General features: G+C 41.5%; 2 protein-coding genes across 4 annotated transcripts; both read right to left on the bottom strand.

Annotated features, from left to right (window-relative positions):
• Window positions 1-312: 312 nt before the first annotated feature.
• On the bottom strand, window positions 313-18,223 carry LOC107394576 (beta-2-microglobulin-like). Its single transcript, XM_054745009.2, has 5 exons — window positions 18,107-18,223; window positions 1,662-1,946; window positions 1,381-1,403; window positions 564-592; window positions 313-491 (listed from the first exon to the last, which is right to left on the bottom strand). Exons 1-5 carry the CDS (start codon window positions 18,195-18,197, stop codon window positions 458-460), a joined length of 462 nt encoding a protein of 153 aa, XP_054600984.2. The 5' UTR covers window positions 18,198-18,223; the 3' UTR covers window positions 313-457.
• Window positions 17,870-26,872, bottom strand: LOC107394429 (H-2 class I histocompatibility antigen, Q10 alpha chain). 3 transcript variants are annotated; one of them, XM_054745007.2, is made up of 8 exons: window positions 26,707-26,872; window positions 25,306-25,578; window positions 21,044-21,334; window positions 20,520-20,804; window positions 20,250-20,308; window positions 19,883-19,914; window positions 19,029-19,064; window positions 17,870-18,452 (listed from the first exon to the last, which is right to left on the bottom strand). In XM_054745007.2, the coding sequence occupies exons 1-7, from the start codon at window positions 26,789-26,791 to the stop codon at window positions 19,040-19,042; spliced, it is 1,050 nt and encodes a 349-aa protein (XP_054600982.2). In that variant the 5' UTR covers window positions 26,792-26,872; the 3' UTR covers window positions 17,870-18,452; window positions 19,029-19,039. The 3 variants fall into 3 exon arrangements, with proteins under 3 accessions (XP_054600982.2, XP_015828845.3, XP_054600983.2); XM_015973359.3 differs by having other exon boundaries at window positions 20,286-20,308; XM_054745008.2 differs by having other exon boundaries at window positions 26,615-26,753.
• Between the last annotated feature and the right edge of the window lie 519 nt (window positions 26,873-27,391).

Raw genomic sequence — 27,391 nt, 5'->3', positions numbered from 1 at the left:
TACGAATCTTTCCTGTGCTTATATACATTTGGGAATGTTTAAATAAAACAAGCTGAACATTTGACCTTCCCTAACTGTACCTTGGAATTATCATGAACATTTTCACATTTTTTCAGCATTACCTTATTGCTTTATCGAATAAAAACAAGGCAAACATATACATTTTCTTCACTGGCATGGAAGTTAAAAGGGTTAATGATTGTCTCAGCAGTTGGACACACACACACACACACACACACTAACAAGATATACACTCAAAGAACATTTTACTTAATCATTTTTTATGTACGTAGTTTTATTTGATCTTTGGTAATCATGAAACATCAACAATATTAAAACTATTTTAATCATCTTGATAGATCTAGTTTGAAAACCCTTCTTGTCTCTTTCTCTTGTCCTCTGTATTCCAACATCTCCATCCCTTCTTTGCCTTTCCGTCCATCTTTTCCTCATTGATCTAAAACCAAATCTTCCTTTCTTGCAACTGACAGCTTGAAAATAAGCAAAATGTTAACATCATGAAAATAACACTTAAGAACCATCAACAGCCAAAATATACTTACTTCAACATGTAGGAAAAACCATTTGTAACCTGTAATAATGACAACAAATGAAAATATTTACAATCAAGGGACCAGGATCATGAAACCTAGAAAAACACCTGTTCTCAGACTCTGGATCTAGGTAACAAATGAAAATTATGCTAGCGAACAGATTCAATCCCAATCTGGTAAAAATATTTGTACACATCAGGGGGAGACAACTCCCTGTATGAGTGCAGCATGTTTTAGTCGTTTCCCTGCTTTAACACACATTTCAATCACCAGGCTTCTGCAGAGCTTGATGAGCCGCTCAACAGGTGAATGAATTGTGTTGCAGCAGGGAAACAACTAAAACATGTTGGGTACTGGCCCTCGGAGAAGGGAGCTGTCCACCCCTGGTGTATCGTAATGTGGAATGAGAAAGAAAAAGCAGCAGGATTCTCATTCGACCTTCACTAATTGTCAACTACATGTTGGTGTAAAACAGAGAATGGCAACTGGAGCTAACGTGTGTCCCTACTGTATGAATCGCAGTGGTTAGAAACCAGTCTGTCTCATTTATTGTGATCTTTGATCACTTCATAACAACCCATAATAAACCACACGGACCTTACCTCCTAGAAGACAGAAGCAGCAGTTTTACATTTTAGCCTTAGCACAGATGCAAAGGTACCTTGAAGTAGTTTTAATATCTTCAAATATTATCAGTGATTGTGTTCTCTTGCATAACATCATCATCATCATCATCATCATCCTGCAGTCCTTGTTTCTTTCAAGCATAAATGCAACAGAGTCAGAAAACCATCAAGATGACCACAAAACAAAATCAGCGACTGACATTTTCCTCTGGAAGGGTGTGATCTAAAAAAAAAAGATAGAAAACATTCCATTCAGTTTGAATTTCAGAGCTCATTCAGTATTATTTAGTTGAACTATCCATCTTGCCTACTAAAATCTACAAGATTAAAATATATTTTCAAGACAAACATTGACCATAAAATCAAGTCATGAGCAATTAAATGACCAGTTACGTTCATTTATAAACTAGACCTGTGATTAAATACACAGGCAAAAATTTCATTTATGCAACAGCTTGCAACGCCCCAAAAAACATGTTACCCCAGGTCCTTTCAACATGAACGTCGGAGGCAGGTTGAATGACCTCACAGGTGTAAGTGGACACATCCATCGTTAAAATCTCAACATGGTCTCTCCTCTGGAAGGTGTCGTCCTCATTTGGACGAATCCCAGACGTCTCCAGTCCATCTTCTGCAGTAAGGATGCGGCCGTTTCTTTTGATCTGCAGGGTGACGTCTTCAGGATAGAAGCCAGTGGACAGGCACGTCAAGAAGACGTTTGTGTCAACGTGGCTTCTTTGTGAGAACAGGTGCACTTCAGGTGGAGCTGGAAAGAGAAAGTATAAATCTGAATGATGTGCTCTATGTCTAATATCAGATAATTGATGGCTACGAAGCCTGACATTTTAAAAAAGGTAAAAAAAAATAGCGATAAATAAATAAAAAACTCAAGTGCTGAAGACATCTAGCAGGGGATGTGGAGCAGATGGTTGAAAGTCTGACAAAATGAAAATTACTATTCATTAAATTCTTAAATTCGTTATCTTCATTAAAGAAGTAAAAAGACGCACTGCAGACTTTTTATTCGTAGTAAGCTAAATGTGCGAGAATGAGGAACTAATTTGTTCAAAAGTTTATGAAATATAAACAAGCAATAGAAAATGTCGTAGCCCAGAGAAGTGACTGCAATGGCAGCAGAGCCGCCCAGATAAGCATGGCGCCCTCTGGTGTCCCGGCAGGGTATAGCATGGTGAGCTGATGGAGGCGAATACTACGCTTTAAATCTAAAGTCCTACAAGAATTTCTACGGTATGAGGCTCGTTTCATTCAACATATACCTGTTGATTTTCCTCTTTGAGGCTTTATGACGTTTGATTGGACTAAATGTAACATGGGGGTGCATTTGGATGTCCTTAAAAATAGAAAATAAAGTCTAAACAGAAATGCAACAGCTTGATTTTAGATTTCAAAAACAAATTCTGATTTTCTTTTTACTTCAAGTAAATCTAGATGCAATATTTTTATAAATAATATTGTGTTTGAGTCCAAACGGGATTTTCGGAGATGCTCTCTGCTACAGTCTCTGAACTTGCTCCAGTCCAAACACTCCTTCTCCAGATAGCCCTTGGTGTATTCCTTCAGGACCTGAATATCATCCCACTTTCTCTTGGTTTCTACAGCTGCTTCAGTTGCAGCTACCCAAACTTCTGTTCTCATTGTCGAAGGGCAAGAAGTCATCTCCACCATAGTTGTACATGTAACATCCCATGGATGAACTTAAGACGGCCATCATGTTGACTCACCCTCACACCCGACCATCCACTGAAGAATGTGGGTATCTGTTATGGAAAATTTATGTTTATTGGTTCTTGATCATGGACTCAGTCAACTGAATGTAAATGTATTGCTCTATGCCTCTCTGCATGCTAACTTATTCAGACACACCCACACAAGACACACACCACACACACACACACACACACACACACACACACACACACACACACACACACACACACACACATTCTTGACTTCCCACACACAGACACAATCTCTCTTTTTCTACACTCCCATCTGTCTATAAATAAGCTCTGTGACCGGATGTTCGGTCCATTTTGCCTCGTGCATCTTGCCACAGTTATAACTGTTTGACTTGTTGTTCATTGTCTCCTTTTTCTCTCCGACTATAGGAAATGGGTTATTGATAAACATATTGATAAAATCCATGACAGTATCTGAAGGGAAAAATAAAAATGCACAGTCAAACAAAAACAATGAGCGCTGGAGAGCGTAACAGTGTCACCGCCATTTTGGGTGGGTCTCCTCACTCTTCAAGTCAATGCAGAGTGAGCAACTACGCCTGTTTCTGTGCAGCCATATTGTTACAACAACTGGCTTAAGCCGGGCGTAAACTGTGCGAATTTTTCACTCATAGCACTCAGCTTCAGCTCAAACTGTACGACTTCCTCGCAGGGCAGATCTCACGAGCCATGTGCTCACACTGTACGACCCAGTTCTCGGATGCAACCTGACTGCTCACACTGTACGTCTGGTAGCAACACGTCGGACCTAAAAATATGCTAAAAATAGCAGTTTTTACTCAACACCTCAGACTTTTTTGTCTTGTTTTGCCTGTTGCCCTTCGGGAGTGCTGCAGGAGGACACACAGGGATTTATGGGGGTTGGATGAGTAAAACGAAATAAAGAAAGTAAATCTGTGTTTTGTGATCAGTTTAATTTGACATGAACACGACAAACACGCTTTCTTGACCATCTTTGTGACTAAAAAAAACGTGTAGAAATTAAAACGAACAACGTGTGTTATTAGGGAAATAGCGGGCGAGCGGTGCTGATGCAGGATTGCGCATGCGCCATGAGCGGTTCTGATACTTTTTGGGTCGCAGCTGCTCGCAGCGCCGCTTCAACAGTGCGATACCCTCACGAGGGATGAGTGAAATTTTAAACACGCCAGAAGTTTGTGTGAGCTCACGATTGCTGATCGGTAGCTGGTCACGTGGTGTTAATCGCCTCTCGTAACCCCCTGAACACTACACGACGCTCGGCGCAAAACTCGCCCCGATCTCGTGTATTCTCGCACGAGTGGAAAATCAGCTCAAAAAAGTGAAAAAGTCACACAGTGTACGCCTGGCTTTACTACTGAAAACAGATCACGTGGGATTATTGGTGACTTTTCTAGCTTACCTGATAGGATTTTATATTTAAATGTATATTTATTTATTTGGTTTAATTATATCTATATTTTAATTATCATGCCATACCTTGTGCTTGTGAAAAACCTTGTATTCTTAGTTGGGTAAGCACCTTTCTCAGTAGACATAAATGCACTGAGGGCGAATGAAGACCCATCTATAATGGCGGCCGGCTACTACGGCAGCTCCAATAGGCAGCACCAGTCCACGGGGCATCTACGTTTGTGGTCCACATTACCTCGGTTTTTAGACAAAACTCCATCCACACGTAACCACATGAGTACATTATTAAGCACATTCATATGCCTGACATGTAGGCGGCAGAAGTTGGCCCGAATCCAATCTACTTCGTCTTCATACTTAACTTCAACAAAACATGAAACATGGTGCCTAGCTCCTTTGTGTGGTCCGGTAAGGAGGTAGAATTGCTAAAAGTCAAATAGAGCTTGAACGACTGATAACGCAGGCACAGCTCTGAGGGCATCCATGTTGTAGTGCAAACACAGGTTGCACATGGGCCATCAGCATTTTTGTTGCAGTGACATGAAACCTAAAACTCCGGTTACTGTTGTCCACAGTTACGCTTAAAACAGAGTAAACGCGAATCTTCACTTTGGCCGGAGTTTTAAAAAAGATGCGTTTTCATTGCGTAAATTTGCATTTTCGTGTGCATGACAGGTTGAATCAAAGGAAAGATCTTACGATTGTGAAAATAGTTGACTAGTTTGATGTAGTTTTAGTGTCCAGAAATGGTAATTTTTCATCTACAGTTTGACCTCTTCAATATCCGGTCAGCTGCAGACATAAGTCTGCATCTGGTGCCTTCAATTTTCCAAGCTGCAAGAACGATTCTACAGTGCTGTGTTGATACTTAGATTGTCGACAACAATGTGTTACTTCCTCAAGGAAGCTCTGCCGAGCTGCGTCCTATCTGTTCCTTGCTTCACAGAACAAAAGAAGAACTTTTATAATGAAACCATATAATGAAATGAACATGGTTAATGAAATCAGGTAATGAATGGACAAGGTGTTAAATGAAATGTTTTGATTAATCTGTGCTTAAATGATTAAGGATGAAATGAATGTGTCTTGCAATGACCTGTATATTTAATCAGTGTACGTGACTGGACATGCTCACACACTCACCATATCTCCATGACGCAAAGTTAAAAGTAATTGCATGCACATAGATATTTTCTTATCCACAAATCAGAGCATCTTTTGTCTTTGGAAAAGGCGGGTGTTCTGAGGTTTGTTTGTTAACACCTCTTAACCTCTTTTGTCCTGATTTGCCACGCAATCATAACATGAGAATTATTAAAACAGAACTCACTTCCTGAGTGGTTCAGTTCGAGTTTCAGTAGGCCTTTGGAGTGGCCAATCTAAAATAAACTCTTCGAACCATCAAAGCATTCGACAAGCCGTCAAAGCTGCCTGCAGTGACACAGAAACTTGCTCCTTCAGCTATTCAGAAACAGCTGTTCTAGACGCAAACGATTTTCTCTATCGTTGCTACCCGGAGGCATCTCAGGACTGATTTGGTCGCATCGAGGTTTCCTACAAACCATGTGCATTGGGGTCACCGGCTCCTCGACATCTCGACTCCAAACGAGTGTCTCCAGAACGGGTACGTAGGCATGACATGAATTGTGTCTGATGCCGTTTTATAAACCATCATTTCTAGTTTATAGCAGACCACATTCAATCACGCTCAAAACTCAGTTTCTTTCAGATACAAAGGTTCTGGTAAACATCCATTCTACACTATATCACTTCACACGTCACATTTCATCACCAACACATACCATTGTTTCATAGTTGTCATGTTTTATAATTTGTTTAAAAAATAAATTTCTTATTTTTACAAACTTGACTGTCTGAATTAATACAAAGTGAACCATGATCACTGAAAAAGCAAAGAATCATAATTCTTCTGATTAAACATTCAAAGATCAATAAGGTTGATATCCTATATTTATATAAATAATATCACATCTTATTGGTCATAAGTAAAGGTAGTATATTAAGCTTAAAAGCAAATATAATCCCTCTACATAGTGATGAACCGCTCTTGCAGAAACTAAGGCTTTTAACTGCTGAAATGTCTCCTCAGTCTTCATTTGCTTCTAAAGGATCATTTTAGCATGCACTAGTTCCATAGTATGCCTTTAAAGAAAATAACATGCTTTTATTTTGAAGCAGGCGCTGTAGTTTTTATGTAAGTGCACTAGTAGTATCAGGATTTTCTCAGCTGGTTTACAAAGTTTATGGAGATTTGAGTTTCCCTCAGGTCGGCTCAAGCTAATGTTAATACAGAAAGTAGATTACTGAATAAAATGAGGGGGAAATGTTGAGAAAAATAGTCAAACATAGTATTTAAAGTACAACGTGACTAACGTGAGAATAAAAGGAGCCTGAAACAAAAACCACATCTATAAAATAATGAAGTCTTTGACAAAAGAGCTGGTGAAGGTTTTCAGTCATCCAGGTCAAGGTGATCCAAAAGGTGTCATGAGGTGGTGAAGTGATCTAACCCACGACATACAGAATCAGATCGGAGACGGTTTTAAAAGGTTTAAATAAGGATTTATTGAAGGGAAACCAAGGGAGCAGCGTAACGAAGCTGAGTTCTTGCGCAGGGAGGCTGGTGCGGGAAAACTGTGGACAGATCGGAGTTAGATCCAATTTGCGGAAGGATCAGGAAATCAGACTTGTGCAGAGGACTTACGGTCTGGAGAGGTGGGAACTGGTTTGAGGGAGGAGTGGTCTGGTCTGGGTAGCAGGGACTGAGATCCAGGAGTGAGACGTGGAGGGAGCTGAGCTTGGGGAGGTCCAGGAGGGTTAGGTGGGCAGCTGGAGGTGGTTCTGGCCAGGGGAGAGGCTGAGAGACGAAATGGGTTGGAGCTTCAGATGATGCGGGCTCCAGAGTTCTGCCAGTCGAAGATGAGTGTGGAGGTTTTGTCTGGAGACAAAGCAGGAGGTCAAAAGGTAAAAATCCAATATCTAAAAACACATCTAGTTCTCAAAAAGTTAAGAGCTCGAATAAGTCACACGAGTGGCTGTTAGAAGGTACCCAGGTAGAGTAATCATCCAGCGAAGTGTAGGAGTCTCCCAGCTGCTTAAATACCCCTGGCCAGCTGATGAGCAGATCTGCTGCAGCTTGGTCACCTCCAGACACGCCCACCTGCAGAGGGAAACTCAAAAGACAGGGAGTGACAGCAGGGAAATACCTCAGACCGTGACAGTACCCCCCCCTCAAGGGACGCCACCCGGCGGCCGAGCAGAGGAGGAGGAGGAGGAGGAGGAGGAGCGGGCCAACTCGAAATCCCGGATGAGAGAGGGGTCATCGATCCATGACCACGGGACCCACTGTCGATGTTCCGGGCCATAACCCTCCCACTCGACCAGGTACTGGAAACCCCGGCCACGAGGTCGCACATCCAGAAGGCGCTGGACACGGTAACCGAGGCCCCCGTCAGCGAGACGCACAGGAGGCGGAGGGTCGACAGGAGGGCACAGGGAACTGGAGATGACAGGCTTAAGAAGGGAGACATGAAAAACGGGGTGTATCTTCATGTGGGACGGCAGATCCAAGCGGACGGAGGACGGGTTGATGACAGCTGAAATCGTGTAGGGACCGATGAATGTGGGGGAAAGTTTTTTGCAGTGGTCCTTCAATCTGATGTCCCTGGTGGAGAGCCAGACGCGCTGTCCAGGCGCATAGTCTGGGGCAGGATGCCGGTGCCGGTCGGCCAGACGCCGGTTGCGTTCTGCAGTCCTCTGTAGGGCCTGTTGCGTGGCCGCCCAAACCCGCCGGGCCCCCTTCAGGAACTGAGAAACGGAGGAAACTGTGGAGGGAAATTCAGAAGGGAACAAACCGGGTTGAATACCTGTCGAGGCCTCGAAGGGGGATAGTCCGGTGGCGGAGGAGACATGGGCGTTATGGGCGTATTCGATCCATGGAAGGTGGGTACTCCAACTGGAAGGGCTAGAGGAACACAGACAACGGAGCATGGCTTCTACCTCCTGGTTTAGTCTCTCGCATTGGCCATTTGACTGCGGATGAAACCCAGACGTTAGCGCCACCTTAGCTCCTAAGCAGGTGGCAAAGTCCCTCCACACCCTTGAGACAAACTGCAGGCCGCGATCTGAGAGTATCTCCGCAGGGATGCCATGGAGCCTAAAAACATGCTTAACAAGCAGAGTGGCGGTGTCAGCAGCAGAGGGTAGAGCCTTTAGCGGCACTAGGTGGCAAGCCTTGGAAAAACGATCGATAATGGTCAAAATAACAGTAAAGCCTCGAGAAGGGGGAAGACCGGTGACCAAGTCTAGTGCAATGTGGGACCAGGGCCTGGAGGGAATGGGTAGCGGATTTAATAGTCCAAAAGGGGGTTGGTTACTTCCCTTATTGCGGGCACAGGTTTGGCAGGCGGAAACGTACTCCTTGACATCCTTAAACATAGTGGGCCACCAGAAAGTCCTCCGGATTAAGGCTACGGTACGACTGACACCAGGGTGGGCAGAGAATTTGGCGGTGTGGCCCCAGGTAATCACCTTATGCCTGACGGAAGGAGGAACAAACAGGGTGCGGTTGGGTACCTGATTGGGACAGGGGTAGTTCCTTTGAGCCTCGAGCACCTGATCCCGTATCTCCCAGGTAACGGCTCCCAGGACACAATCGGGGGGTATGATGGTAGTAGGCTCGGGATCTGAATTCACCGAGAACTGTCGTGAGAGGGCGTCGGGCTTGACGTTCTTGTTGCCAGGTCTATAAGAAATGATAAAGTGAAAACGAGAGAAGAACAAGGCCCACCTGGACTGACGTGGGTTGAGTCTCTTAGCTTCCTTGAGGTAGGAGAGATTTTTTTGATCCGTCCATATCACAATGGGGTGCTCAGCTCACTCCAGCCAGTGCCTCCATTCCTCCAAGGCGAGTTTTATGGCCAGGAGCTCACGATCTCCCACATCGTAGTTCCTCTCTGCGGGTGAGAGGCGCCGCGAGAAGAAGGCGCAGGGATGGAGGCGGTGATCTGTGGGGGAGGTTTGAGATAGAACAGCCCCGACTCCCGTATCCGAGGCGTCAACCTCGAGTGTGAATTGCTTTGCAGGGTCTGGACGGGTGAGAATAGGTGCCTGAATGAATCTCTCCTTTAACTCACAAAAACTTCTGGAGGCTTCAGCGTTCCAAAAGAAAGGCCTCTTTACCGAGGTCAGTTGTGTCAAAGGGGCGGCTATCTGGCTGTACCCCTTAATAAACCGACGATAAAAATTAGCGAAACCCAAAAATCTCTGCAGCTGTTTGCGTGTGGAAGGAGTGGGCCAGTCCTTTACTGCCTGTACCTTTTCGGGGTCGGGTCCCAGCCTTCCACTCTCCAGTACGAAACCTAGGAACTTAACAGATGGGACATGGAATTCGCATTTCTCCGCCTTAACGTAGAGCCGATTTTCGAGCAGGCGTTGGAGAATGGCACGGACATGACCAGTGTGTTCCTCGGGGGTCCTCGAAAAAATCAAAATGTCGTCAAGATATACCGTGACGAATTTGTTCAGGTAGTCGCTCAAAACTGTGTTTACCAGGTTCTGAAAAACGGCGGGTGCGTTCGTGAGGCCAAAAGGCATGACTACATACTCAAAATGTCCTATTGGTGTTTTGAAAGCCGTCTTCCACTCATCTCCCTCTCTGATGCGAACCAGATGGTAAGCATTTCTGAGATCTAACTTGGTGAATATGGTAGCGTCTTGTATGGGTTCAAATGTGGATGACAGTAAGGGTAGTGGATACTTGTTTCTTATGGTGATTTGGTTTAAGCCACGGTAGTCTATGCAAGGTCTCAGGGTGCCGTCCTTCTTGGAGACGAAGAAGAAGCCGGCACCCAGAGGAGAGGTGGAAGGCCGAATTATGCCGGATGCCAGGGACTCGGAGATGTACTGTTCCATACTTTCCCATTCAGGTTTGGAGATGCTGTAGAGACGGCTAGAGGGAAGAGGTGCTGCGGGGAGAAGATCTATGGCACAATCATAAGGGCGGTGAGGCGGTAGGGAGGATGCTTTGTGTTTAGAAAATACCTGCTGGAGGTCATGATATTCAGGAGGAACCCCGGTGAGGTCGGGGGGTGTGATTTTCAGGGCTCGAGGCTCGGAACTAGGTCGGGCAGGTCCCAGACAGGTTGAATGACACTTGTTGCTCCACATCTCCACCTGGTTTGTGACCCAGTTAATGCGGGGGTTATGGTTCCTTAGCCAGGGATGACCCAGAACCACAGGAGACTGGGGGGATGGAAACACAAAAAAGGTGAGTTCCTCGCTGTGGTTACCTGATGTCATAAGGCGAATGGGTGTCGTCTTGTGGGTGATCGAAGTGAGGGAGCCCCCATCCAAGGAGGACACCCGGCAGGGTGTTTGTAGAGGAAGGGTGGTGACCCGGAGTTGCTCCACTAGCTGTTGGTCAAGGAGATTTAGTTCGCAACCTGAGTCAATTAATGCCAGAGAGGGAAGAGTTATTTGATTATGTGACAAAGAACAGTCCAATACACACCGAGAGTTTAAGTCTGACCGAGAACCACCCACCAGTACTCTCGGGGCTACTGATGGGTCCTGTAGTTTTAACTGCTTGGGGCAGTTGGCCACAAAATGCCCAGGCATGCCGCAATACAAACACGCCCCTGAACTCATGCGCTTGTTTCTCTCCTCTTGGGTTAATCTAGCTCGGCCAATCTGGGGGCGGAGCTGGAGCTGCTGGATTCACATTTTGCGGGCAGTTAAGACGAGATGGTAATGGGAAGTTGTTACCTCTTTGGCGTGCCTTATGTCTCTTTTCCATCCGACTGCACAGTGCGATGAGACTCTCGAGATCAGGTGGTTCTTGGCAGAACGCGAGTTGATCCTGAAGCTGCTCGTTAAGAGCCTGGGTGAACGCCCCTTTAAGCGAGGCTTCATCGAGGGTGGAGGTGGCGGCCAGGGTTCGAAACTCTATGGAAAATTCAGCGATTGAGAGCCTCCCCTGACGTAAACTCCAAATCTGTCTGGCCACATCGGCCGCTGACTCAGGCTTGTCAAAAGTCATTTTAAAATCTGCCAGAAACTCGTCTAACGAGTTCTTGAGGAAGCTCGAGTTTCGGCTCTTTGCCTCCGCCCACCGGAGTGCCTTGCCGCGTAGAAGACCGATGATGTAGGAGATTTTAATTTCATCGGTGTAAAAGGACTCCGGTGATCTTTGGAAAGCCAGCTGGCACTGGAGGAGAAAACCTCGACAAACCTCCCGATTGCCATCGAAAATCTCCGGTGGAGGAGAGGTGGCGACCCGGAAACAGGGTAGATCGGATGGTGCAGGGAGAACGGGTCCGGGCCGACTTGGAGCGGGGAATGAGGCTTGCTCCGGAGAGGTGAGTGGGTGGCTTAACTCCTTTATCATAGTTCCTAATTCAAACAAAGTCTGGTTAGTGTGGGAGAGTTGATCGGACAAAGAATGGAGCGAATTACTGTGCTGAGCCAGGGTGGCGGAAACGGAGGGAACTGATTCTGTATTGAGGTTAGAGGAATGGCTGGATGATTCTGTCATGAGGTGGTGAAGTGATCTAACCCACGACATACAGAATCAGATCGGAGACGGTTTTAAAAGGTTTAAATAAGGATTTATTGAAGGGAAACCAAGGGAGCAGCGTAACGAAGCTGAGTTCTTGCGCAGGGAGGCTGGTGCGGGAAAAGGTCTGGAGAGGTGGGAACTGGTTTGAGGGAGGAGTGGTCCGGTCTGGGTAGCAGGGACTGAGATCCAGGAGTGAGACGTGGAGGGAGCTGAGCTTGGGGAGGTCCAGGAGGGTTAGGTGGGCAGCTGGAGGTGGTTCTGGCCAGGGGAGAGGCTGAGAGACGAGCGGGGTTGGAGCTTCAGATGATGCGGGCTCCAGAGTTCTGCCAGTCGAAGATGAGTGTGGAGGTTTTGTCTGGAGACAAAGCAGGAGGTCAAAAGGTAAAAATCCAATATCTAAAAACACATCTAGCTCTCAAAAAGTTAAGAGCTCGAATAAGTCACACGAGTGGCTGTTAGAAGGTACCCAGGTAGAGTAATCATCCAGCGAAGTGTAGGAGTCTCCCAGCTGCTTAAATACCCCTGGCCAGCTGATGAGCAGATCTGCTGCAGCTTGGTCACCTCCAGACACGCCCACCTGCAGAGGGAAACTCAAAAGACAGGGAGTGACAGCAGGGAAATACCTCAGACCGTGACAAAAGGGTTCAAATGAATACAACTGGACTTCTTCAGTTTCTTGAAGACTTCTTCTCACCTGAGGAGCTTTGTTAATTCTGACTGGAAAATGAGAGGTTCAAGTCTATCAAGCTGTCTATTGTTGCTTCATTTATTCTAACTTTCATTTAGTGCATCAAATAAATTAAAAAAATGCAAAAACTGTACATTTTCTTGCTTGGTATTGAAGAGGGTTTAAATGAGCGTTTTTGCACTTGGACACACACACAGAGGTGGAAAGTAACGAATTACATTTACTCACGTTACTGTAATTGAGTAGCTTTTTTGTAAATTTATACTTTTTAAGTCATTTTTAAAATCTGTACTTTTACTTTTACTTGAGTAAGTTTTTAAAAAAGAATTGTAATTCGCTACATTTTAAATCATATCCGTTACTGAGTAAAAATAAATTGTAGGCTTAATAAATTAAAAATATTATGTGTAGGAGCGTCGGAATGGAAAGAGACACCTGCATGAGCGCCGCGTCTAAACCGAGGGGGGTGGGTACACGCTTTATGATGAGGACAAACAGCCATTTTTACCGCAGTTTTGCTCAAAAACATCAGTTCAGTCCCTGTGATCCACTCGCTGTTTACCTCCTCTCTCCCTCCTCTCCTGTGGGTTGGAACCCGCACCTTCGCGCACTGGTGTGACGTCATCAGAATTCTGCTCGGTTTGGCAACCAGACTCGGTTCCGTGTTTGAAATGTGTTTCCTTACCGCGCACGTAAGCGGCAAAGTTACGTTTAGCGCTTCTAAGAAGCCGATTATCAGCGCTCTGCTCATAAAACAGAAGACCTGCAGGCCTCTGTGAGTTATAACATCCTGATACTGTTCAGGTGTAAACGTTGTGCTCCAACCCTGTGTTTGAACTCAGAAGTTGCTCCTTGATGCCACAGATATGTGATGATTTAGCTTGTTTCTTTATTTTACTCCAGAATAGGAGATTAAATTATTACTAAAGCAGTTCAGTGTAGTTAAATTAGTCATTCAAATTATTCTAACATGCTGCAGTGTGTGTGTGTGTGTGTGTGTGTGTGTAGGTGTGTGTGTGTGTGTGTGTGAGACTGCATAAGACAGCATGGCTTCATCAAATCCATGCATCCTATATCTTGGCTGAAGTAATGGCTCAGGAAAATAACATATTTAATAAACAATGATGTCTCTGCAGTGTTTATGATAATATTTTATCTTATATTGTACCTATTTTTGGTCTGGGAGGTGTAACATATCATGATACAAGCCTTTTAAATCATGTTAAAGTGTTACAAGAGGAGATAAATGCATGAATTTGAAGTTCATATTTGGAGACCAACCTTCACAGTTTGGAGGCTCACGCTGGTGAGGAGACACCATTAGTTCTAGTAACACCTGGGCTCCCAAGGCCTGTTCTGACAGAATGTACGTTACGGGACCCTTAAGGATTCCAGTTGGATGATTGGAGGATTATTTAGGAGGATTGGAATGAACAAACTGATTTAAGTGGTGAAGGCTCGGCATTAAAATTGTAGAAATGCAAAATAACTACACTTAATTATCTATATAAACATGTACTGGGTCCAGTTTTTTATTTTATTAAGGACTTTTGTCATAAATCATTACAGAAAATCCAAATCCTCTCCTCCAGACAGTGAAGAACTGTGTTTCGCATACGTCACTCCAGCACGTAAAACAAGCTAGCTGCTGATGCTAATATTGTGAATCACTGTTATTTGTTTACTTTCATGCTCCTAATTAATACGTAAAATTGCGTTTACAGCTGAAGCAAAAGGTCTGAGCCATGTGTCCGTGTCCTACACGCATTTTTAAATAACAGGTCTGATCTAAAATAATAACCTACATCTATAAATCCATCTAGAACTGCACCGCTACTTCTGGACTCCAGACGAGTCCCGTTAGCATGACTGCAGCAAAACTGCTAACCATGTTCGCTCCGGTAAGGAAAGAACAAGTCCTTTGGGAAAGCCACACACACACACACACACACACACACACACACACACACACACACACACACACACACACACACACACACACACACAGAGACAGATTTAATCTGAAAGATGATCTCTATATTTCAACATTAGAACCTCCATGACATCCTGGATTAGTGCAAACAATGAGTTGAGCTAAGGAGTTACTCCAGCATCAGGAAGATTTATTCTGGTAAATTGTTGGTTAAATATTTTCCAGAGTTATGTCAATAAATACACACAGCAGTAAAACTGTAGATTACTGAACTATATTGGGACACATGATGGAGCTAAGACCAGCTGAAAACTTGTCAGCTTAGAGCTCCCAGTGGAGAACAGAAATGAAATATTTAAGAAAAGTAAACAAACTGTTCCGATTTTGGTTCTGATGATGAACAGAATCTCAGGTCGCAGGTCTTCTGAGTCAAACGGTCTAAAACAGGTCTGCACCTCTGGTAGTGATATCCAGCTGGCGGGGTCGGAGTTCGGTTGAACTTCTCCAGTAATCTAACATCCGTTCTCGTCGCCGTATCCCAGAGAATAAACAAATCTGATGGACTAGTAGAGGCTTCAGAAGCTACATCTGATTGATGACACATTGTTCTCTGCTATAACGCTAACGCAGAAACAGCGGAGCCAGGCGTTGTTTACTACAGCTGTTTCAGCAGAGCTCCTTGTGAAACGTCACCAGCTGCCCAGGGCTTAGACCGGAAGTTAGTTTCTGTTTTTCCTGCGCCGGTCACAAACATCAGATTTTCTTACAATTCCAGCCGTCAAAATCCAAAAACCTTTTTCATCTGAGATTTTAATACACATTTACACATGCTGTTCAAACAAATTTTGCCTCTGGCCGATATCTTTAAATGAGTGAGTGAACCCACTACCAAGGATGAACTCTGCTAACTTTAAAAATCAACTGCTCTAAATCTGGGACGTAATTTTGGGGGGGGACGGGTGGGACATGTCCCCCCCCACTTTTTCAAAAGGCAGTTTTGGTCCCCATGCACTTTTTTCCGTCCAAAAACAATGTTACGCTCCATTAAATGGATTTAGTTGAGCACTAGGACCGAAACGGAAACCGGTTTACTATTAGACCCGCCCAAAAGCTAATCTATTGGCTCTGCTGATACTTGCTAACGTATTATTGGCTGTTGCTGCTGTCACTCAAGTTGTAAACAGTCAGAACGTGCTCACGTTGTTTTGCTAGTTTGGAGCCGCTAGGGAACACCGGTACTGAGTCACATCGTCAACTAGACGCTGTCTAATATCAGAGCTCAGCTCAGCTTCCATTACATAACATTTGAATAAGTGTTCATTTGTGAGTCTTTGGTAGTTAGGCACAGCCAGGAGGCAGCATGTCAAGAAAACGAAAAGTGGATATAAGAGACTTCTTTCAAAGTCATAACGTAAGTTGGAACATGTGACAGACCTGCATTAAGCTCAGACTCACCTCCTCCTTCACAAACATACTCAAAACTAACTTTTACAAACTCATCTCCTCCACATAACTGACTCCTCAGACACAATTTTTTCGTATTATTATAATTATTATTTTTTATTATTACTATTATCATCATAATTATTATTACTAGTAGTAGTAGTAGTAGAAGTGTAACTTCAAAACTTTTATCATTTAACTTTATTGTAAACTTATCTATTGCAATGTATATTTTCACATTAAAAAGCTCTGAAAAATGAACAGTGTCATCATCGTCAACAGATTTTTTTAAGCTTAATGTCAAAGATGTACACTTTTCATTAGATTTATCTTATTTTTTCCATTTATTTTTTGTGTGTTGAAATGCAACAACTGTTTAAACACTTTTAAGGGGAAAACATATTTAATATGTTTTTATACACTCAAATGTTAGGGTGATGATCATGTGTAAAACATTAGTTCAGCATGTCCTCTAACACAGCAAATGAACTAACAGCCAGATCTCAGGAGGACCGTTTAAATAATTTTCATACTTTTGACTAGGCCTGGGAAAGTAACACATTTTGCTGGACGATATTTTGTCCAACAAATTGTTGATGATAAACAACATTGTCAACATTATCTAGACCAAAATAACCACTAATATAATGTTAATATATCATAATAATGCAAGTACACCCTTTAAAATGCAACAAAGAAACCTTCATTTAACATTGAAATGTCCAGAACCAGAACTTCTAAATGAATAAAAATAACAAACAAAAATTAAATAAAAAAGGAATCTCACTCCCTGTTAGAAAATGTTGCACCAAAAACAATAAAAAAAGACCCAAAACAATAAATACAATGGCCTATCCATTGTCAACAGCCAAAACTGCACTTCAATAATGATAATAAATAAAAATAATAATAGAGTTGTACATTTTTTAACTTTGATATATACATATATATATATATATATATATATATATATATATATATATATATATATATATATATATATATATATATATATATATATATATATATATATTGAGGATGGAAAAATTATTGAGATGGGCACGTGACGTGTCAAGGGGTCTTTACATAACACCCCCCACCCCAAATCCGCACAAGCCTGCTGTGTCCCCCCCACTTCTGAAATCAAAATTTCGTCCCTGCTCTAAATAAGCATTCAGGGAAAAGTCATGGGCTTGTGACTATAACCTAATTTGTTACTAGTTTGCAGTGTGTCACGAACTCCTCCAGCTGACTGCATTCCATTCATTCCTGCCACCAACGTGGCGACTGACGTCATCACGCCGACACTACTTAAGGAAGTGCCGGCGTTTCATTCATTGCTCAGTCATCGTTTCTCACCAGAATTTGTATCGAGTCTCCAGGCTTACCAGCCCTCTAAACACTCAAACTACACCTTCAGGAGATAACCACGCCGGTTATCTCCGTCTCTCCACGTCTGGGCAACAGAACTCTCAGTCACGCTTCAGATCTGCCAACGAACCTGACACAGTGTAACTGCCTTTGTACTTCAATATGCATATTTGTTCATTTAATTAAAAAAACGGCCACTTTGACATTTATACCCAATTGTCTTTTTTTTGACTATTCAGAAGAGCCCGTCCTTGCACAGTCAAAAAAGTAACTAAGTAACTTTTACTCTGACTACATTTGAAATAAGCTACTTTTTACTTTTACTTGAGCACATTTTGAGGCAGTTAATTTTACTTGTAATTGAGTAAAATTTCATGAAAGTAATTATACTTGTACTTTAAGTACAACATTTTAGTACTCTTTCCACCTCTGCACACACACACACACACACACACACACACACACACACACACACACACACACACACACACACACACACACACACACACACACACACACAAAGTAAATTGTAATCATCAATAACCATTTATTGTTTCTTGTCATATGTGTCATTTTATTCCCTCTAAGACCTTCTGCCTTATTCCTTTGCTTGTTTCTTGTAAAGGCAACACTATGCAGCTTTTATTTTTTAAGGATCACATAAATTCATTTGATAACTTAAAAGCATTCAAGTCTATAGTCATAATTTGTTACCTATGGAAATAGAACATCAGACCATTATTGTGGTTTACGAACTTACTTCTATTTTTATTTTGGTTTCTTCTTTCATCCCATTTAAAACGCCTCATGTTGTTCCAACACCTCCATCCCTTCTTTCCTTTTCTGTCCATCTTTTCCTCCCAAATCAAAAAGCAAATCCTCCTTTCTCATGACTGACAGCTTGATGTCCTTCATCTATGGAGGTGAAAGCATCGTTCTGACTAATATTTCGAGTCCTTGAGGTTCTGTGAACTAGACTGGACATCCTGGTTGATGGGTTCCAGCTCAGGTCTGTTCCTTAAGGAGAAGAAGGCGTTGGAGAAGTGGGGGTGTGCTGTGAGTGTTTGTGGGATGGGACAGAGAAGAGCCAGGATGAAGAAGTAGAACTGTGAGGCACCAAGATAAAAAGACAGAATTGAGTTTTGCTAACATAAGCACACATTTTTACTAAAAACTGTTTATAGATGAGGTCCCAAAACCAGTAATACCAACTGTATTCACACACACTGTAATAAATACTTTTTGTTTGTATGTATTTTTCTATAAAATCACTATTGTAAAATACTTACAGTTGATAACTGATTGTTTAAATCATGTTATGCAGAAAAAATTAAACAACTTTTTAAAATAGTTGCTACACTTTATTTAAGTAAGTTATAATCTACTTATAGTCATGAAAAAAATTTTTCTTAAAGGTTAATCAAATTCACCATTTAGGTTACTCTCAATCAGTGCATTTTATTCTGAAAGATGGAATTTCATAACCAATAAAAATAGGACTGTTTCCTTTGTACAGCGAGATAAAGCAAGCTCATGAATAATTCCAGAGTTGCAAAACAGTTATCTTCAAAATTTAATGACAGAAAATGCTTTAAATATTGAATAATAATAATAATAATAATAATAATAATAATAATAATAATAATAACAGAGATAATTATAATCCAAAACACAGTTCTTACGTGTCATTTTGTTAAGGGCGAAACCAAGACAGAAACCTGTTAAAAGGACAGAGTTAACACATATGCTGATGCACTTTTGTACATTGAATACATTTTGTAAATCTGTTTTTCTTGCATATTTTCTGTGATGTCAAATGTGTTTTCTACAGCTTCTTAAAGAGTAAGTCACCCCCAAATCAACTTTTTTTCTGATAAATTATATAAATGCGTGTCTAATCGTGCTGCAGACACGTGTAGTCAACAGTTTAGCACTTTAGTGCATTTTAGTTAAAATTTTAATTTTCTGCCTAAGACTGTCAGTGTTGTGCCGTTGTCAGGTAAAAACTCTGCACTGCGTTTGAAGTTAAATCTGCCATCGCTAAGAGGTACCCTAGAACGTTAGCTGGTACCATATGATGTCGCAATGTTATTGTGAGCCTGTGTGTGTGTGTGTATTTGTTAGCGGCTCCACCTCTCGGTCAGCTAAGCAACAGCATTTGTCGCATTTTTCAAACAGGAAGTGGGAGCAGAGTAATACTCTGGTAGGCGGTGACTTGCTCTTTAACATTTAAACGAGAACAAAAAAATCCGTTTTCCGTTAGTGTTTGGTTTTAGGAATCATGATCTCCCATTTTAACTCCTATAAACCCCCAGCCAATCAGGGGATGGGTGGGAGTGGCCAGCATCGGTTTGTTAGAGCCCTGAAACGGCTCGTTCTGGAAGGTACTGAAAAGGTAAAGAGTAGAGCTGCTGAGAGCTCTTCATGTGAGAACTGTTATCACATTTTAACGATCCTAATGTGTCCGCTTTAATTTGAAAATAAACCAAATATAAAGTCAAGAATATGACATTTAACCAAAATAAAAAATACTTACTTTGACCAAAAGTTGGAAATCCTTTTTGTAATCTGTAATAAAGAGAAAAAAAGGAGAAATTATTTATATTTAAGTGAGCAGTTTTTAATGGTAAAATATTTGTAACCATGATGTCATGTGGCACGCAAATGAAAATGCAATGTGACTCTCATATGAACGAACTCTTACAGTTCTCTTGTCCTTCAATAAAGGAACAGAAACAATCTACACTTCTGAACTACATGTTAAAAACATGGGTGTAAACAGAGAAGGTCAACCACAGCTAAGTGCATGCTCTGTGTGAAGGAAACACCTTTATTCTACTCCAATCTCACAGTTCTACTATTTAATGTGATTGTTGATCACATTAAATAACCATCAAGATTACCACAAAAACAAAATGAAAGGTGATGAGTTCACTGACAGTCTCCTCCGGAAGAGTGTGATCTAAAAAAACAAAACAAATAAAACATTCATTTTAGTTTTATTTTCTGCTCTCTTTCAGTTTCATGCAATTTAACGGCATTTATGGTTCCTGCTAAAATCTACATTTGTAAAATATTTACTTTCAAGACGAAAAGTAAACTAACAGGTTGGAAAAATAACTTTATGCAAAAGCTTGCAGTTAGTGACAAATGCCTAAAAAAGTTTTTGTTACCCCAGGTCCTTTCAACATGAACGTTGGAGGCAGGTTGAATGACCTCACAGGTGTAAGTGGACACATCAGTCTCTAAAATCTCAACACGGTCTCTCCTCTGGAAGGTGTCGTCCTCGTTTGGACGAATCCCAGACGTCTCCAGTCCATCTTCTGCAGTAAGGATGCGGCCGTTTCTTTTGATCTGCAGGGTGACGTCTTCAGGATAGAAGCCAGTGGACAGGCACGTCAAGAAGACTTTAGTGTCAACGTGGCTTCTTTGTGAGAACAGGTGCACTTCTGGTGGAGCTGGAAAGAGAAAGTAAGTAAAACGCTGAATATTTGTTCTGCAATGTCTAATCTGAGATATTCTTCTGATGTGAAATAAGTGCGAGTTTAGATGTTCTCTCAAGTAGAAAAAAATAGTATAAATAAACTTAAATGTAACCACTTTTTAAAGGAAATGCTTGATTTTAAGTTTAAAAAATGTCTAATTTTCTTTTTACTTTAAATCTAAATTCAGGATTTCTGTTGAGTGAGATACATACAGGCTTGTTGGAGCTGCTCTCTGCCATAGGACCAATACTTTATCATCCAAGCCATACACTCATTCTCCAGGTAACCCTTGGTGTACTCCGTCAGGACCGGAATACTATTCCACTTTCTTCCGGTTTCTACAGCTGGACCAACTGCAGCTATCCAAACTTCATTTTTATCGTCGAAGGCCAAGAAGTCATCTCCATCATAGCTGTACATGTTGGTCCCACGAATGAAATGAAAACTGCCACCAGGCTGACTCTCACCCTCACATCCGACCATCCACTGAAGAACGTGGGTATCTGCAAGGAAAAATAAATGAAATAAATAAATGTTACAATATAAAAACCACAACACTCTTAAAAAAGCAGTGATGCATTAATTTTGTTAAAAAAAGTCATAATGCAAATCTGAAAATGCTGTCATGTGGGTCTTTACTGCCCAGAGGTGTGGCCAAGTCACTGCATTGCAAGTCACAAGTAAATCAAGTCTTTCCAGTCAAGTCTCGAGTCAAGTCCCAAGTCGAGTCCAAAGCCAGTGATGTGGAAGTCCAAGTCAAGTCCTTAACTTTGAATTTTCAAGTCATATTAAAGTCATCTGTCCAACTTAAATTTAATAACAATGATAATAAATTGCAGAAATAAAGCTTCTTAAAGCTTAATTTATTTGCTCAAACAAGCAGGAAGTGCAACTGAAACTGGTTATGAACAAAGAGCGGCATTCAGCAGTAAATCAAACCCAGAACCAAGAATGATTCATGATTTTTGTCCATGTCGTGTCACTTTTGTGCTAAAATATAAAATATGCTCAAGTCATCATCAAGTCAACAGATGCAAGTCGATTCAAGTCGCAAGTCACTGGCATTCAAGTCTGTGTCAAGTTGTAAGTCTTTATAGATTTTACCAAGTCAAGTCAGAAGTCATTAAAATAATGACTCAAGTTCAAGTCATGTGACTCGAGTCCACACCTTATGAAATTTTATAATTTTATGACTTTATTTTTTCTGACGTTAATCTAATTCTGTTTTGAGATCATTATGATTTTATGACAGTTTTATTTTGTTTTAATCCATGTGAAGCACTTTGTGATTCCATGTCTGTGATAAGTGCTATATAAATAAATGTATTTACTTACTGACACACATCTGCTACTGCCTTACGTGAAAAAAAACGGTCCAATAAATAATATATAATATAAATATAAACCTATTTTCTCCGAAAAGTGTTTGTTTTTGGACTACAGCACTACAACTGCTACTTTTTTCAGACCAATCAAAATCTTTAGGGTCAACGTGCTAACATAACTTTTACAATTGTGTTATCGTATCTTTCGTAAGTCCTACGTTCAGCCAGTCATGTAGTGTGATGCCACTGGCAGGCGCAGGACCCCGAGCTGATCTGCTACCGACACCAGTAGGTGTGCAACCACAAATCTACTCACAAAAAAGTAGACATGAGAAAAGCCCTGGGGTGAAAAACCTTTGTACACAATCACCCGGGGTACGGGGTTATGAAAATAGCCAAAGTTTGCTTTACAATTATATAAACTGATAACTCAAATTAGCTGGTTTTTGCTATTTTAGGCGCTCATGGAACACACGCATGTGCGCAAACACCAAGGGCGTCAGTTTGTTTTCAGAATTGCTGGGGACAATAACCATACACTGGAGTGGGGTTTAAAAATTGCTGGGGACAATAAAGTAGGCTAGCACAGGGGTCGGCAATCTGCGGCTCTGGAGCCGCATGCGGCTCTTCCATCCATCTGATGCGGCTCTCTGTGCTTGTAAAATAATGAATGGATATTTAAATAAAATGCTTTATATTTTACTGCGTTAATTTTACATCTGTATGCTAATTCTAAATGTAAAGATTGTCAGCGTAAACCTGAACAGTTCCGACCCGGTCTTACTGTGAGACCGGGTTGACGCGTCACGCTTGTGCTCGCAGCGTTTTAAAAAGAAACGTATGACAAAAGTGGCACCTGCTCTGTAAAACCATCAACAGGGTGAAAAATATCAAAATATAGGCAGAGACGGGCAACAACTTCTGGATCCACTTTATATAAATGATTTATTGATTATCGTCTTATGAAAGATAACTTTGACGTACACGAGCAACCAGGCGCGTTGCAAGCTTTTCAAAAGTGTGGGGGATGTTGTCTGTGCCTAAAATAAGTTCATATTATTCATCTTGTTAGTTTAATTTCCATGATAGCGGAGCAGGTGCGAATTTTAGACCCGTCACGCATGTCTCCGTTTAAACATGTTTAAACTGTTCAGAATACAAATCCAGGCTCTGTCTCGTTAGATTGGTGCAACTAAAGTTTGTACTGAATGAAACTTTTATATTAAACCATGTTGAAAAGAAAAGGATCCGATTAAATCGTTTCCCCCTCATTTACAGTCATGGAGTACAGTGCAGTGCGCATGGCTCTGGGGTTAATCAGGTTTAATTGTTTCTCTTTGCAACAATCTTCACACGAAGGCAAAACAGTTAAATAGCAGGTTACATATATTTACATTTGACTTTTATTTTGACAGATAAACTCAAGGATGTTGGTTGTTTTGAAAGAATTACCCCGACGCACACTGATGCGCATGGATGAGCTGACATTTTAATACGCACATCGGAGAGGTAACTTGATTCCCATCAGAACATCAGTTGGACACTTTATACTGGACACTGTGTTCAGCCCACTGTCCACGGTGGACAGTGGGCTGAAGATTTGCAGAGGGGTTTGCAGCGCAGCGCAGAACCACACGGTGCATGCGATAAGATTTCCTCCCACTCAAGCGGTCTGGAAACCCGGTCTCTCTGAGGGATGTGTCACTTGGAAAAATGTTCTTTTTATGAAATTATGAAACTTTGGCTGAACAGCGCTTGTTCCCGTCTCTAATATGGAGACGCATGACGCATCCAGTCTGAGGCAGAATAGCCTCGTCACCTCAGAAAGCACCTGTAGAGACATTTGATCACGCACAAAGTTTATGGAGCAGAAGCGGCCGGGCCACGGCAGGTGAAATGTTCCTAGCCTACATGAAGTGTAACTGTTTAATTGTAACATTAATGTGTTACTGGACACGCTGGTCTGGTTGGTTAGACCAGTGTTTGAAGTGGAAAACACACACACACACACACACACACACCAATTAAAATAATGCTGATAGCATGGACTAGAAGACAGGTGATGGTTTACGTATTTAAATGATGATCAGGCTGCTGTAAAATGTAATCTCCATCCACATCCAGACACACTTATCCTCTATTCTTTCTCTATTTGCTCTGCTCTTGTCTGGGCTGATCAGCTGATGGTGCATGCGGCGTGCCTATCGGCTGATGCACATTTTACGCATTTGGAGAGGTGGGCTGGAAGCTTTGTTTTTACTGGAAGATGGTCCACTAAACGCACGGGTGTAGACTACATATTAATGACAAATGAATGAAAATTAAATTGTGAGTTTTTACTTCATATTTTAGAAATACAAATGACTGGGGAAAACATTTATGACGTCTTTTTAAACGAAATTTCCTAGAGCGACCTGCCTGCTTCACTTAAGTCACTGCTTATTAAGGTCCGTCCAGAATTACCGTGGCCCACCCAAAAATGAAAACCTGGCACCGCGCCTGTTATAAACCTCTGCAAATGGTTGTTCTTCACTTTATCAAACTCAGACTTTGTACAGCTAATGTCAAGATGTAAAATTATGAATTCAGTCGAGCTCTTCCGTCCCTCCCTCTCCTGCTCTCCTGGAAACCCGACATCGGCTGTCAGAAGAGGGAGGGGAAGAAGGAGATGAGGCAAACAGAGTGAGTGCGACCTAAAGAAACCAGACTGGTGTGGAGGTTAGCAAACAGCTGGAAAAGCGTGGGTGTTGAATCCCCCCATGAGATCTGAGCTGGTAAAACAAAAATCCTCATCAGCAGGCTTTTTTGAAAGTGGGGGGGACACAGCTGCCCATCACAAATTTTGCCGGGGACATGTCCCCGGTGTCCCCGGTTAAAATGACGCCTATGGCAAACACACACACACACACACACACACACACACACACACACGCCCAAATGCTGTTAAGCTGTTGTGCCCCACATAACTTATCATGCTAGACACACCACTGGTAGCCAGCACTTGTATATGTAAGGTTTCTGTATAGAAGTGTCCAATAGTTAAAGATCTGCCCCCCAAGACCCATAGACAACATGAAGGAGATCCAAACCCCAGACCCTTTCAATTTAACTTTAATGATTAAAGTTATTGTCTCATCTTTGGACATTACCCGTGTCATTCTGTCTCATCCGTTTCATCAAGATGTCGATGTTGACCTTGAACCACTGCTGCTTGCTCTTCCTGGACCGTGTACCTTTATCCCAATAGTGTTGTTCAAGATGCTCTGACATCCACGTCTGTTTGGGAACTTTCTTTTGCTCTTTGCTGTCATAGTAGTCAATCATCCTGTTGTCCAGCATTCCCATGGCCGTGAACTCATGGAAACCCGGGAGGTCCACAGGTTTGGAGAAGGCCGTGTAGATGTAGGTCAGGGAGTGGCGTTCTGAAAATGACAAAAGGATTAAGGGTTATAAGTAGAAGTATGATTTAGTCTTTGGATCGATCATTTTTTATTAATACTCAAAAAAATAAAAATTATTTGTTTTTCTAAATAAATGTGGTGTTTGGCCAGCCACAGTGCTGGCTGGGGCTGTGCAGGTTTCAATGGCACGTTGCTAGACCTTCATGCAAAGCAAAAATCTTTTGCTTTGGCAAATGACTGTCTAGACTCGAAGCTATTTTCTTCACAACATGTTGCAGCCAAATACATATATGTTTTTTTTTTTGTTGTTTTTTGTGGGGCATTTTACTAGTTTGCAACTCCGAGATGTTTTGTGAATAGTCTGAGTGAGAGAGCAGCCTATGTCTGACGTGAAAGGGAGTGGGATGAACGAGTCGTTGTGAGTCACACAAATTGAGAAAAAAATATTTCAATTAGTTTTTTTCTGTACTCTGCTCCAGTCTTAATTTTATTACTTATTTTATCACAGAAGGACCCGCTGGAGCCCTGTCGCAAATAGCATAAACGTTTCATAGTTAAAGGTCTGGATGCCACCTATGCAGGGGCTGGTCTATATTAGGTCAAGTCTGCAGGTCACGGGTGTTACATAAAGGAGCTGACTGGCTCGAGCAACAGGGAGGTTTTCTGAACTGTTTATTCAGGGCTTACAACAATTACTGATTTAGTTTTTACATTTAACTATATTGTTTGATCCTAAATACCAAACTGTGCAGTTCTGATTATCAAGCATTTTCAAGGACTTAATACAGAAACAATGCACTTTCCATGCCTTGAAAACTTGTTATTGAAATTCATGCATTTTCAAGGATTTCGAGCACTCATAATAATGAAAATAAAATCCCCATTAATGATTAAAACAAATCTGAACAGGTTATTGCTGCAATAAAATGTATTAAATCTTGTCAGTTTATGAAAATTAATAGCCACACACAAACACTGATTTATATGTTTGTGTTATTTAACGACTATACACCATAAGCTTGTTTAAGACTGTAGCATACAGGTCGTCAATCCTTACCAGAACAAGTATACTAAATGTTAATTTCTATGCGTCACAAAAAGGTTTTACTTTCGTTTTTGACATAAAGTCAAAAATAGAATAAAAGTTACCGCTTAAAACCGTCATTCCTGTCCCCAGAAGGACAAAAACAGCAAAGTGAAACATTCGGTTCAATGCTTTGACTAAAAGTAACATTTGAACCGCTTTTCTCTGTTTTTCTCCTCCGCGACGATCGAGGGAGAACTTCCGTCTGAGGTGCGTTCAAGGCCCCTCGTACAATAGAGGCTTTTAAATTAGCTTCTTTCGCTAGATTATTTGGATAATAAACATCGCTAACTAACTAACTAACTAACTAACTAACTAACTAACTAACTAACTAACTAACTAACTAACTAACTAACTAACAACAACTATGAACAAGTAGGACATTATCTTCTCTGAGTTCTTAGTGATTTTGCAGCTTCTTCTCATTCTTGAGTTTAAGAATTTTTTAAACATGTTTGACTTCAGAAATGGAAATCACTATGATGCTAACAAAACTCATTTCTGTTTTCTTCAGATTAGACTAATGGTAACAAACAAACAAACCAACATACAAACAAACAAACAAACAAAAAACTAACTAACTAACTAACTACAAATAAAAAGGATGGTCATTATTTCAAAAGTTACTTATTCAAAGTGTTACAGTGTTTAATGCATTTTAGTAACTTCTTTATTATTATTATTATTATTATTATTATTTATTAAAACAATTTTTTGGTCTAAGTTCAAGATTTCAAGGATTCAGAATGT

Source organism: Nothobranchius furzeri, chromosome 19 (genome assembly GCF_043380555.1).
Source record: "Nothobranchius furzeri strain GRZ-AD chromosome 19, NfurGRZ-RIMD1, whole genome shotgun sequence".
Taxonomy (NCBI): domain Eukaryota; kingdom Metazoa; phylum Chordata; class Actinopteri; order Cyprinodontiformes; family Nothobranchiidae; genus Nothobranchius; species Nothobranchius furzeri.
The sequence above is the reverse complement of the archived record's forward strand: the minus strand, read 5'-3'. Positions and strand labels throughout refer to the sequence as shown.

Excerpts from the sequence above, each read along its gene's own strand:
- LOC107394429 (XM_054745007.2), bottom strand. The coding sequence starts at position 26,791 with ATGTTACTTTTAGTCAAAGCATTGAACCGAATGTTTCACTTTGCTGTT. Across the intron at positions 25,579-26,706 it reads AGGAATGACGGTTTTAAGCG|AACGCCACTCCCTGACCTAC; the intron begins GTAACTTTTATT and ends TGTCATTTTCAG. Across the intron at positions 20,309-20,519 it reads TCATGTTGAAAGGACCTGGG|ATCACACTCTTCCGGAGGAG; the intron begins GTAACAAAAACT and ends TTGTTTTTTTAG.
- LOC107394576 (XM_054745009.2), bottom strand. The coding sequence starts at position 18,197 with ATGGACAGAAAAGGAAAGAAGGGATGGAGGTGTTGGAACAACATGAGG. Across the intron at positions 1,404-1,661 it reads TCATGTTGAAAGGACCTGGG|ATCACACCCTTCCAGAGGAA; the intron begins GTAACATGTTTT and ends TTTTTTTTTTAG. Across the intron at positions 593-1,380 it reads ACACCCTTCCAGAGGAAAAT|GTTACAAATGGTTTTTCCTA; the intron begins GTCAGTCGCTGA and ends TCATTATTACAG.